The sequence below is a fragment of the Miscanthus floridulus genome, chromosome 5 (genome assembly GCF_019320115.1).
Source record: "Miscanthus floridulus cultivar M001 chromosome 5, ASM1932011v1, whole genome shotgun sequence".
NCBI classification, from domain to species: Eukaryota; Viridiplantae; Streptophyta; class Magnoliopsida; order Poales; family Poaceae; genus Miscanthus; species Miscanthus floridulus.
This window is the reverse complement of record NC_089584.1, coordinates 54,946,835-54,960,232: the sequence shown is the minus strand read 5'-3', so window position 1 is coordinate 54,960,232 and position 13,398 is coordinate 54,946,835. Positions and strand designations below refer to the sequence as shown.

The following is a 13,398-nucleotide window of genomic DNA, read 5'->3' as shown; positions in this document are numbered from 1 at the left end:
TTGGATTTTCCAATTAATCTAAGGCTACAGTAAAAATTTTATACTAAAGTATACCGTATTATATATTCACTATGTATATCTACTCATGTGGAGTCCAATAAAATTAGATTTTTCATTTTATGATTTTTCTATGATTTACTATGATTTTTCAAAAATTCACCGAAAATAAATAAAAAAAAGGAAATTCAAAACCACGGGTAGTGTAGCAAACCCGCCGTCACTGTAGTAAACCCGCTGTTACTGTAGCAAAACCGCCGCTGAAAACCGCCCCAGAGGGTAAAACAGACGGTTTTAGATAGTTCAGGGGGTAAAACAGACGATTTCATACTTGAGGGGGTGAAGTAGACCAAGTATGATAGTTGGGGGGTCAAGTAGACTTTTTCCGCGAACTATAGATGTAGAAGTAAAATTACATCCTGCAGAAATGCTAATCATAGCTAAATAAAATAATATATGTGGCACATGGACATCTATACCTTACCCTTACTCCTATACTCACCTATTTGATCCCACATCGTGCCACGTCACCTCTTATTCTTGCCCGTTCGATTTGCCATCAACGGTCTACAGATCACCTCCTCCACTTCAGACTCCGTCATCCCTCCCGTACGGGCAGCGGGGATTAAAAAAATTGCGACTCGCGAACCTTCTACGACACGGCGTCGCTCGCTCCCCGATGGCCTCCGCCGCCCTCCGCACCACTCAGACCCGCAACGCCCCGCTGCCCTCCGCTGCCCCAGCTTACCCTCTGTGCCGCGGCCTCGCAGCCAGACCTGCGTTCCCTCCGCGTCGCTCCCCGCCCCTGCCAGCGCCGCCGTAACCCTGGCCGTCCCTGCCGCCACGCCCCACCGCGCCAGCCGTGCCCATCGCCGGCTCTCTCCTCTTCCTCGCCTCCCGTCCTGAGGAGGTGATGGGTGCCGCCGGCTACTGACGCCCGCGGCACCGCTGACAGCCGCGGACACGCCTGCCCGTCCGGCAGCCGCTAAGGGCCACAGACGAAAGGATGTAGCCCTTGCCGGAAGCCTCACACGGCAGGGGTCCGCCGCCGCCGCTCTTGTCCACCGGCTTCAGGCCCGCGCCAGCCGGAGGGACAGCACTTGCGCCAGATCCACCTCTCCAAACGCCCTCTTCGGCCATCTCCACCTCCGTTACAGCTGCCTGCCACGGTACACCGGAGTTGCCCTCTTTGTTCCGCTCTGACGGCGCCTTCTTCCTCCCCATACACGGTAAGGCCTTCAATCCCTGTTCTCTTTCGCCTTGCTGTCTTCTGCCTTTCGGTCGCTCGATGGAATACCAAACCAGAAAAAAAAGAGAGGAAAAAATAGCATGCTGCCTGCACAGCCTTGAAAACAAATTGTTTTGAGTTTACTAACATTTGTTTGAGTTTAAATTTGTAATACAAAATAAGAAAACAATTAAGAACTCACTACAGGGAGACCACTTATACAAGCAGAGAAAAATGATTCCGTGTTTTAGGTTTGATATGTTACTGGTAGCGTGTCCGTGTGTATCTACGAGATAACTAACAATTTATGTTAAAAACACACGGATCGCACGATAAGATAACAATACTGTAAAAATTAAATACCAACGTTAAAGTGATATTTAATCAAAAAGCAAAGTTTATGAATTTAACACAGTCACGGAGTGCGCGGCGTCGCAGGCTCACAAACTCTACTTTATAGACCTTTCCGTGATGCGTCTAAGATAATGTTTTATATTGGTAGGAAGAAATCTCCGATATTTATTTCTTTCATTGTAATCCATTTATCTGGACAATGTTTGAGGTGAGGGCACGGTTACAATTTTTAGTAGCTTTGTCATATTGTCCGAAGCTATGAGATGATTGATGTCTTGCAATGATCCTTTCATTAATTTAGTTTTCTATCTATGTTTAATTGTTTATTCAGTCTATTTTATAGGCACGCCGGTAGATAATGGATGACAAAATTCAAGCATCCATAATTTATCTTTTTGACTTTGAGTATGAGTTTTGTTTTTATTTTTTAATTGATATATTGTCCTTTTGTTTTTACCGTAGCGTTAGCACGGGCATGCATGAAAAACGAAGATGTCTTTACACTGCAGAAATCTTTTAAGAAGATCATGCATAGATTATTCTTGTATTGAATATTATATATATACAATCACCTAAATATCCTAATTAAACTACAAAATTTTGAATTAAGATACGAGGTAAGATATGCAAACAGATATTTCAAAACTACCTGTAGAGTTCAAAGAACTTAATAAATAAATCCTTCTGGAGGCAATGCAAATTCTCTCTAATCTTTCATTTGGTGTAGTTAGTGTTATCATAGTACCCGCATGTATTCATGGGAAATAAATCGTGGACACTTTTTGGTGCGACATTCCAATATGGATCCATCGTCTTGCCAGTATTCTTGAGGCAGATCACATAAAGAATGAGAGTCCCTCTATGAGATCTCTCACAAGAGACTCAAACTTATATCTGATCATGGTAAAGTTGAATTGCTTTGCATCAAAAGCATCGGCAATGATAAACGGGAACATAGGTTTTAGTATGCATAGTGGAGAAAAACTCAACCTTGGCCTTCTCAGCAGCTTTTCTGAGCCTTTGCAGTGCTAACTTGTCCTTACTCAGCGCCGGTAGCAATATCAACGATCTCCTATCGATGGACCAAGTCATATGGATCCCCATACAATGACTTAGATATGTAGATTTTGTTCTCCTTATACTTGAATACACTTGTTCCATTGAAGCTTTCATTGAAATGTTTAGACACGAACAATGTTTGATCACCGATGTCCCTCACCCTGGACCACTCCGGCGTACGGTCTTGGAGGTTGCACTTGTAGATCGCGCTGTTGTAGGTGAAGCTCTGTGTCTCGTGGAACGTGCTCACCATGGCACCCACAATGGGCAGCTCACCGTTTGATTCCAGATAGTTGCAGTGGCAGAGCCCCGCAGGTGGCGACAGCGATGGCAGCAGCGTCGCGGTTGGAGTAGCGTCGGCGGCGTTGCTGCTGCAGACGGAGATTTCTCCAGTGCAGTCGATTGCCAAGAACTTGCCTTGGCAGTGGACGATGGATCCCACGCAGAACTCCAGTTTGGTGTCGAGCAGCGTCCATGCGCTGTCGACTCCAACCCGGCAGAACGCGACCTCCGTAGAGCACCCAAGCATGGCCATGGCCACGCACTCGCGGTCGGCGGCGTCAGGCGGTGCCGAGAGCACGATCTCACGGAAGAACACGTCCCTCATGTCTTCTAGCTTGATGGCTCTGCCTGCGGCACCCGCATCCCTGTAGCCGTTGGTGGGATGGAGGACCCACCGGCCGTGGACCTTAGACATGCGTTCCAATGAGGACGTCGCCGTGACGTGTTCGCCTGCTGGCGGGAGCTCAACGTGAGGGGCACGGGCACCGGCGATTGGATTCAGCAGCGTCACGGACGCCGCCTCGTCCATGAGCGCCAGCCACCCACACGAGGAGCCGCACGCCACCTTGCCGCGCACGTCGGGCAGCGTCTTGGACAAGACCTTCTTCGGGACGCAGTAGAAGCCGACGTGGTCCGAGTCGGGGTCGAACGGGAGCAGCAGGAGCAGCCCGAAGGTCGCGAACGGGACGGCGGCGCGCCATGGGGAGCAAGCGGATCGGAAGGACGCCGCGTCGTGGCCTGACGCGAGACACTGCCCGATGGACTCGAGGAGATCCTCTGACAGGCCGGATCTCCAGTCAGGGAGAGGTACCTTCTCTTAGGATTAGGAGGCTGAGCCATGGAAGACAGATGACATCAACTATGGTTCACGCAAGAAATGGTGTCTAGTGTCTACTGTCGCGATGGTCCATGGATTAGGGAACGGGGATATGGAGAAAGGATTTAAAATGAACAGACCCAAGGGCAATTTCAGTAAAAAGCAGCAAGCGAGGGCGATGGAACACGTGAGCGTGAAACCAAATGAAAGGAGGAAAAAGTTGTTCCTGTTGCAAATGCAAAGATGAGAAGTAATTAAATGTAGGTAGATTTGGCAAGGTTCTCAGAAATGCAAAGATGTTCCTTTTGTCTTAATTCTCTTTCTTTCTGTGTTAATTCTCTTTCCTTTTGCTCGTTGCCATGTATGCTGGTGCATGCAAACATGCAATGTGTATATGAATAGTACAATAATTTTCTACTTCCTATTTTACCGTGATTTCTCTATCACATGACAGACAATATTCAATCGAGGAGATATCGTGGGATCGCAGGCGTAGGCAGACGGACGAACCAAAACAAATGTCGCACCAAAAAATGTCCACACTTTATTTTTTTAGTTGTAGGAGATAATAATAATAATAATAATATATATATATATATATATATATATATATATATATATATATATATATATATATATATATATATATATATATATATATATATATTATCCATGTCATAGATCAGAGCTCTGAGGTAAGTTGTGCCGGAGAGTCAAAGAGCAGGCCTTCTCAGCTTACATATTACTGCTACAAGTTACAGCAAAAAAGTCAACGTCCAACACATTAAAAGATGGCATGAATTGTGCAGGCCCTCTCCATGGTATACCGCGAAATACCGATGGACAATTGTTGCTCAGGGCTAGGATGCCATGTTTTGCAAGTTAATTCAGTTCCATGCTATCTGTAGTACCGATAGACCTTGGGTTTGAACAGCTGAACCGAGATTCAGCTACTGAATTTAACTTTGTGCAATCATGAAAAAAAAAGGTGCCAAAGGTTCAGTTATAACAAATAATATCCAATTATGTTACATGTACTCCACTTATTCAAGACCATTGTGCATTTCCAAGAACTGTGAAAAATATTAATATTAAAGTTTGGTGCGGTCAGTGATTTGGCCGATGCAAATTTTAGATCCTACCATGTGATTAATCCAGTATACATTATTTCCACACCTATGCTTCACCTTTACAAATGGAGTTTCCAAAGCAGTATTATGGGCTATTACCGATTTTCATTTCTGATGTCTCATTGCTACTTATGATGCCATTTGCACATGATGTAATATTATAGTGAAAACATTTTTAAACAACAATGACGTGCTCTTTTCCCTCGCTGCTTCACTGCTGGTCTCTTTTTTCGTCGTGTCACAATCTTTGCTGATGCTCTTTTTTATGTCAGGATGAACTTTTAACACTACTTATAAGGAAAATTAATGAATGTGTTAACATTCAACAGTTACATGCTGTCCGCTGCCTAGCTCTGAGAGGGTTATTTGGAGATGCAGAACCTCGGTGATCAGCACTAGATGTCACAAACATTGCAGGTATTCATCTGCTGATGGTGATCGTCCTCTGTAAGATGCTACAGGTGAACTTTTTAAAATTATTTGCAGCTGACTGGTGATGTTCTTATGCAGGGCAGTGTCCTCAATTACATATTGCCTCGCAATGCATATCATCAGGTGTCTGTCAAAGAAGATGGAGCGCATTTGCTTTGCTTCATACCAAAAGAAGAAATGGTTCAGGCTATGACAGGCTGCACAAATTGGTGTATGTGCATTATAATCTGAAACTGTGCATCCAACAGTTCAACACTCAACTCCAAAATTTCCAAGGAAAAGACCCTGATCCATGTAGCATGACTATGGATTTTCATAACATGTTCCCTAGCCTGATCCATGTAGCATGAATATGGATTTTTATACCAAGCTCCCTACCCCGTACAGCTTCGGTTTGAGATGCTCGATTCTTCTACATGCCTATATATATATCACAAATTGGCAAACCACAAGCAACAACTCAAGAGGTTTTACTTTTCAACTGAAACAAACATAATTGTATTTTATAATAAAAACACCGCACATTGTAATGCTTGCTAGCCCGCGCAACTGCACGGGGTTTCCTGCTAGTGATACTAGTTACTTGTATTCCTTGTGTTCAATAAAATATAACTTGTACAGGGCGCATGGCCGTTGGCATGGTGCCGTTGCGCCTAGACAGCTTTGCCTACTTCCTCCTACGTATATCCCAAAAACTTCGGCTCTATGACCAGTCTATTTATTATACACAGATTGTATATGGGGCAGAATTTTTGTCCAGTCACGTGAGGAGTGGATCCGCAGGGAGAGAGTTTTTTTTTCATTTTATATGGGGGCCACAAAACCGATGTCTATGTTGGGGTTATCGAACCATACTTCTATTCATTCTTTCCTTATGGGTTCGTTGCAGCAGTGGAGGTGCTCTAAGAGGTGGAGCTGCTTGCATGAAAAGAATGAATTCATCTTTCTACTGGATGGTGCCGAGGGGCCTGTTCGACTGGTATTAAAGTCGGTTGAAGTTATTTTGTTGTGAGAGAAAAATACTATAGATTCTAGCTGATAAGCCGGCTAATAAGTTCAAACAAACAGGCTTCTCGCCACCTCGCCGGAACTGAGCATAGAGTGCCCGGGAGACCTTCGCTTTGTTTATTGATGAGAGAGGTCATCCTTAAGTTGTGTGGTGAATTGCTAACTTATATCTATCTGTGTATGGTCTTATAAATTATATATAAATATGACATTTTAACATATTCTCTCTATCCTAAAATAAGTGTCATTTTGCTTCCCGAGGAGTCAAATATTCTTAACTTTAACTAAAATATATAAAAGATTAATATTTATAGTATATAATTGATATCACTAAATAAATCTTCGAATTTATTTTTATAATAAATTTATTTAAAGATACAAATATTGCTAATATTTTCTATAAATATAGGCAAACTTAGAAGTTTGACCATCATGGATAGTATAGGGATACTTATTTTGAGGTGGAGTCACTATGCAATTTTTTTTAGAGTGTCACACTCACATTCACACATCACTTTCCCGAAGTCGAGGACCATCTGTCGTCCACGTCTGCTCTATTGACTGGCATTACTGTCTATGCATAGGCATCTAGCAAACATCGTGCTCCCTATCTTCCTAAACATTCTGTCGCTATGATTTATGTGTCAATAAGTTTGACTTAATTTATAGAAAATACGTGCAACATTTCTATCTCTAAATAGATTTATTAAAAAACGAGATTCAAATATCTATCAATGATATTAATTATGTATTATAGATGTTAATATTTTTAATATATATTTAGTCAAAGTTAATTCTCAAAAAGCGAAAACGACAGATAGTTAGTTAGGGACGGAAGAAGTAACACTGATGTATTTGTCTTTCTGTCCTCGTCCTCGAGCAACTTGGCCTTAGGCGTAGATTACTCTACCACCAGGCATACCGCAGGCAAAACTGAGCACCGGCGCCGCACCTTGACCTCTTTCACGCTTTCTTTCACGGGAGAAGCTTGGGTGACCAGAGATGGCGCCGCCGGTAGTGACAGTGTTAGGTGTCGCAGAATCGACTAATTTATAAGAGTACAAGTACAATAGCAGCCCGCAAGCGGTTGCACTGTCATACTTGAACCTATATAAACCCGGTAGTCCGTCGAGTACCACAACGGGTCTCGATAAACGATTTACAACAACCAAGATCGTACATGATTCAACACACATGCCACATATTACATAAAGTTCACAGATACATTTTCATCATCAGAGTATGAAACCAAGTTATTACAAACCGAGTTTGATAGATAAAAGCGGAAGCAAATTAAGTTTGAAAGTAAAGTTTCCAACATAGTTTAGTACAGTGCCAAAATAGGATCACAGTCCACAAAAAGCAAGTAGAGGGATTAATAAAGAAGCCTGCCTAAGGCTTACTCCTGATCCACAGCGGGATAGAAGCAACTCTTGCAATAACCATAGTACACAGTGCCATCTGCAACATGGGAAATAAAACCCTGAGTACGAGAAGATACTCAGCTAGACTTACCCGTCATAAACCAGAAATAAAATGACTCCAAGGATCATGCAAGGCTGTATAAGTAGAGATAGCTTGACAATATTTTGCATAAAAGCGATTAACTCAGTTATACAATTATGATTCCGTTATCAAGTTAATTATAACTATCCATCTCTAAATTAGCCGCTAACCTGTGCCAAACATGTGGTATATCATTTTAAAAGCATACAATAGTAACCATAGCCGGTATTATAATTCCATATTCATTCGAACCATCATGTTCCATAACACAGTTACTACAATGTTGGGGCTAGCCAAGTTTCTCACTATCCGGGAGAGACGGTGATTCGAATCGATTTCAACCAGCTGGGAATTTATTCCTAACACAAACCCAGGCAGACCAGATCATTAGTCGCCGTAGGTCACCTTTGGTACAACTCAGGTACACATTTCGCGGGTTCGTACCGCGCCGCACAATCGGGGACACCAAATGCCAGGATGTTCAGGATTACCCTGCCCTTGGGCTCAGTTTGGCTCCCTGCAAGGAGCGCACAACAGAACGGGACCCGGCCTGAGTTGAGCTACTCGGCTTCATGGTCGGAACGAGTTATCCGGCCAACTAAGTGATAGGCATGCGTTCAATCTTGTCAGAAGTACCAACAACGGTACGGTCCTTAACCGGCACAGACGGAATCACATGAGTCAACCTACGCATAGACTCCATCTGGCCTCAGTTTACATCACCCCATGGTTCTGTTCCATGATAGCAAAAATAGCCAACCGTGCTTCGGTACCCACCTATATCTCGCAGGTGACAGGAAATCACCCGACTTCTACCGGTCTAAGCATGGCTAAGCATATATTCGATCCTGGACCTACACAGGGTTAACGGTGTATATATATGGACAAGGAATTTATATGCATCAAGTGGTTTCATTCAATTCTTATAACCTAATGCATCAATCATAAGGACTTAAGTAATCATTTGTAAAATACTGGGAGACTTAAAATGCTCCCGGGCTTGCCTTTCAAAAAGGAAGTGGGGCGGTGATCAGGACACTCCGGAAGCTCTTCTGGGTTCTGCTCCTCGCCTTCGGGAGCTGCGGCTTGAGGATTCTCCTGGTCCCCCTTCCTCTACTTCGTCGAACTCCAGCAACGTTATTTCTTCCTCCGATCCTAGATGCATGAATATGGCATAAGGTATTACGAATGTATGCATGACAAGTATAATCTGATGATACGTGATGAATGCACTCTTGTAAGTATTCTTAACATCATGGTGCTGAAGTAATAACAAGTGTATTGTGTTTTACTGAGTATGTGCATATCTCTTCTTGATTATTTAATTAACTACTTCAATAATTCCTGTACCACACTACAAAACAGCAGCTACTTATTTTACTCATAACTGCAGTTCTACTTATCCAAATGTGGTGATCTTAGACTTTCTGGAAAGCTTATAAAATTTCCTACAACTCTTATTTAATTACCAAAAGCTAATTCACAATTTATCTTAACCAAAACAGACAAGCAACCCAGTGCTGTCTAGAAATTCCAGAGAGTAAGCAATTCAGAATTACTAATTTTAAACAGCTATAACTCCCAAACCCTCTGGTCTATGGTCCTGAAATTTTAACACAAGATACATGAAGAAGTGTTCTACAACTTTGTTATTAACCATTTTTACAGAAAACACCATTGTTACCATGCAATATACCAAACTACCAAATCTGTCCGAAAACCCGCTCAATTCAAATTATAAAGCAACAATACTTCTACTTCATATAAGTATTCAATTTTTTACAACATAAAGTCTACCAACAGTGCAATCATACCAAATACACTCAAGAGAACATAATGGTAAAGCCCAAAATATTTATTTAAATGCCTTTATCATTTTATTTAGATACTTAGGTTAAATAATAAACCTACACTAAATGTGTATCATAAATTCTCAAAAATTTACAGTGCCTTACTAATGCTACCAAATGACTACTGTAAAAGTTTCATGCCCTTTTACCAAGTAGAACATTCTATACAAAAATGACAAGGCAGAAAGGCCTACAATAGCAAAAATAGAAAACCCTAGTGAAAAGTGTCAAGCAACAGATTTCATATTTTTCTTATCGTCCATATGGTACTAGAATAACCTCCAACAAATTTCATGAATATTGAATTCATAAATAATTTATAAAAATTCATACAAGGATTACCTATTTATAAAAGAAAAATCTATAACTACAAATCTATACATGCACTGATCCTCAAATTTTTACCAGAGCTCATACATGTCAAGAATAGCTTACCACACAAATTTTATAATTTTTGGAGCACATGAACTCTAGATATAAAATAAACAAGTTTGCATGCATTCAAAAACATATTTCAAGTTTCAATTTAAATCTTCCAAAAAATTTACTGAAAATGCTAATATCATATTTTTCCTAAATACTACACTTCCTAAGGAACACTACCAAATTTATTTCACAATTTTTAAAGCTACATAGCGCATCTTATCAAATTTCAAAGATTGTACCAAATCTGTAAACAAATGACCCATCTCTTGAAACTGTGCCGCTCACAGCCGGGTCCCACGCGCTAGTTGGACCCACATGTCAGCGACGCGAAGAACAGAGGAGGCGTCCGGGACGACGCTATCTCATCGGCGGTGACCTCGCCGGCGACGAGACCTGGACTACCGTGATCTCCTTGACCTAGCGCACGTGTGGAGCTATCTAGGTGGGCGGATGATCGACGCGAAGGACGGCGGCGACGGCCATGGCTGCTCGGCGGAGCTGGACGGCAGCGTTACGTCGGCGGTGACCACGGCGGCTCCAACTAAGGCGCGGACGAGCATCAACGAACTACGGTGCACCTATTGCACGCTCTATCGTGGCATGCGGTGGTCGGAGTTGGCCGGACCATGGTGATGGAGGGTAGCGGCGGAGCAATGGCGACGGCCGTGCGTGGCAAAGAAGCTTACCGTGCGGTTACGGCAGGCAAAGCAGGTGCGGTGGGACGGTGCGCGCACGACGGGGCGGCTGTGGTGACGGAGGAGCGGCGAGGGCGAGCTGGCGCCGGCAAGGGCGACGGCGGCGAGCGCTCAGTGCTGCGGCTGCTGATGCGAGCGAGCGAGATGGCAACGGCGGGGCAGAGAAATGAAATGGTAGCGCGGAATAGCTCGGGCGGACGCTGAGGGTGATAAAGGCCGGCTCTGGCCTGGCTTGGCCGTGCGGGACAGGGCACCGGCGACGCGCGGCGTTCGCCACCTCCACGCGGCACACGGTCTCTGAAACCGGTCGGCCATTGAGAACGGCGATTCAGTTCATTCAGTCGCGCGATGGTAAGCCTGACAGCGAGTTTTGTAGCGACGACAACTCCAAATCCGTGGACTTTGAGCTGAAATTTCCTAAACCGAATTTGAAGACTAATATACCAGCTCAAATTTCTATTTAGCACTCAAGACCTCATTCACCACCCAACTCGAGTTATTTCATCCCAAAGTTGAGGTTTTCAAACTGTCAGGGTACAAGACTTAGCAAATTTTGCTACGTGTTGAAAATATTGATTTGCTGATTTTTGTGAGTCAAATTCAAGCATGTTAGGAGCTAAACCAGTCAATGACCCAAAAATAAAAGTTGTTCCTCTTGCCAAATACTACAACTTTGCTTTAGTGACCACCTCCATGCAAGGTCTCTAGCACATAGTTCAAACTTGGTCAAACATGTCACATTCAAATGATGACTTGTACTTGAACTCTGACCTAATGACCTATTTACCCCTAACCATGAATATCAAAGTTGTTCATATTGATACTCTAAACATGTTTAAGCTAATTGCAAGGTCACACAATCATTTCATGCATTGGTCACTCATAGGGCTATCCAGGTCAACCCATGTAATCTTAAGTGCTTGATCATGAAAGGTGACATTCATGAACCATGTTCCCTTTGCTAACTTAAGTGTTGCTAATATGTTTTTGTGACCCATATTAATCAATTACATGTTTACACTCATGATCATATGCATATACACATGGAAACATGAAATAATAAGAAATGTTGCATATGTTTCAATCGAATGTTTCAAGTGTAAATGCTTATATATGAATGCTTGATGATCATGCTCATACTATGTAAGTCAAGTTATGCAAGGCTAACACCTAGGGTGTTACATTCGGTACGGCCAACTTCGCGAACGCGGCGAGGGTCATGGCGTGCCTGGACGAGGTGGGCGTCGAGTATGAGGTCGTCGAGGTCGACTACATGGCTAAGGAGCTCAAGGGCGCCGAGCACCTCGCCAGAAACGTATGTAACCGTGTACTGGTCTCTTCACTGCGTCTGTATTTAACTATATCTATATATATGCTTCGTCCTCTGCTGGCACCCCTGTCAATATTTTGACACCGTCAATCTTTTGCTCGTAGAGCCGTAGTGGTTGAAACTGATTTACATGGAGGGCATACTGATGTTTAATTTACTTGCAGCCGTTCGGCTAAATCCCGGCGTTTCATGATGGGGACATCATGCTCTTCGGTATATATATGCTTACAATCCAGTTCAATTCATCACTAGTTACTGCCACATAAACGCTAGCTTGCTCTGTTTTTTCTTTGTCACTTGTAAACGTCGTCACGCATGTGCTTATATCTCTTTGAACAATTTCCAGAGTCGCGAGCAATCGCAAAGTACGTGCTCCGCAAATACTCCAAGGCGTCCCATGCCGACCTGCTGCGAGAAGGCAACCTGGAGGAAGCCGCGATGGTGGACGTGTGGACGGAGGTTGAGGCGCACACATACTTTCCTGCCATCGCGCCCATCTTCTACGAGTGCGTCGTGTACCCTGCCAAGCATGGCGCCCCGACCAACCAGAAGGTGGTGGACGAGAGCCTGGAGAAGCTCAAGAAAGTGCTCGACGTCTACGAGGCGCACCTGTCGAGGAACAAGTATATCTATCTCGCCGGGGACTTCTTCAGCTTCGCGGACCTCAACCACTTCCCGTTTACCTTCCACGTCATGACGACGCCGCACGCATCGCTCTTCGACTCGTACCCTCATGTTAAGGCGTGGTGGGAGAGAGTAATGGCACGGCCGTCGCTAAAGAAGATTATCTTATCCCCGATATGGTGATCCGAGCCTGATTGCACGCACAAGCCGACCATGCTGGATCGGCGGATTGGATGGGGGTGTGTACGCGTTTATCTCCTTCGTTCCTTCCGACAAAGTTTTAGCTCGATAGAACGCCTGCGCATTTGTTGTATGATCGAAGACATTCTATCTTATCTTATACTATTAGTGAATGGAGGCTCCAGCGGAGGCTTTTTTCTTCTTCTTCTTCTTATTACTAATTGAATATTTCAACTGAGTTTCCGTATGGATCCTCGTAATATTCGCTAGATTAACAGAAAATAAATCTTAGAAAGTCTACTGAAAATCTAAAATTAGTTATCAATTTGATGGACTGTAATCATCATGATAATAGTAACCATTACGCATATTTTCTAAAAATTTGTCCTCCTCTGATATTGTGAGAAATACCAATTATATGTAATAATAATAAAGCCTCCGTTGTGTGATGATATTTACATGTAAACTCTAAACCAACAT

The 13,398-nt window shown here is 43.4% G+C and overlaps 1 protein-coding gene and 1 long non-coding RNA gene across 3 annotated transcripts; both read left to right on the top strand.

Annotated features, from left to right (window-relative positions):
- The first annotated feature begins 631 nt into the window (after nucleotides 1-631).
- Nucleotides 632-5,758, top strand: LOC136452201 (uncharacterized). 2 transcript variants are annotated; one of them, XR_010758769.1, is made up of 3 exons: nucleotides 632-1,226; nucleotides 5,197-5,284; nucleotides 5,378-5,758. It is a non-coding gene; the product is annotated as an uncharacterized lncRNA (long non-coding RNA). The 2 variants fall into 2 exon arrangements; XR_010758768.1 differs by having other exon boundaries at nucleotides 5,140-5,284.
- Nucleotides 5,759-12,247: 6,489 nt separating this feature from the next.
- Nucleotides 12,248-13,017, top strand: LOC136452200 (probable glutathione S-transferase GSTF1). The gene is made up of 2 exons (XM_066452837.1): nucleotides 12,248-12,327; nucleotides 12,461-13,017. Exons 1-2 carry the CDS (start codon nucleotides 12,318-12,320, stop codon nucleotides 12,919-12,921), a joined length of 471 nt encoding a protein of 156 aa, XP_066308934.1. The 5' UTR covers nucleotides 12,248-12,317; the 3' UTR covers nucleotides 12,922-13,017.
- Nucleotides 13,018-13,398: the final 381 nt, after the last annotated feature.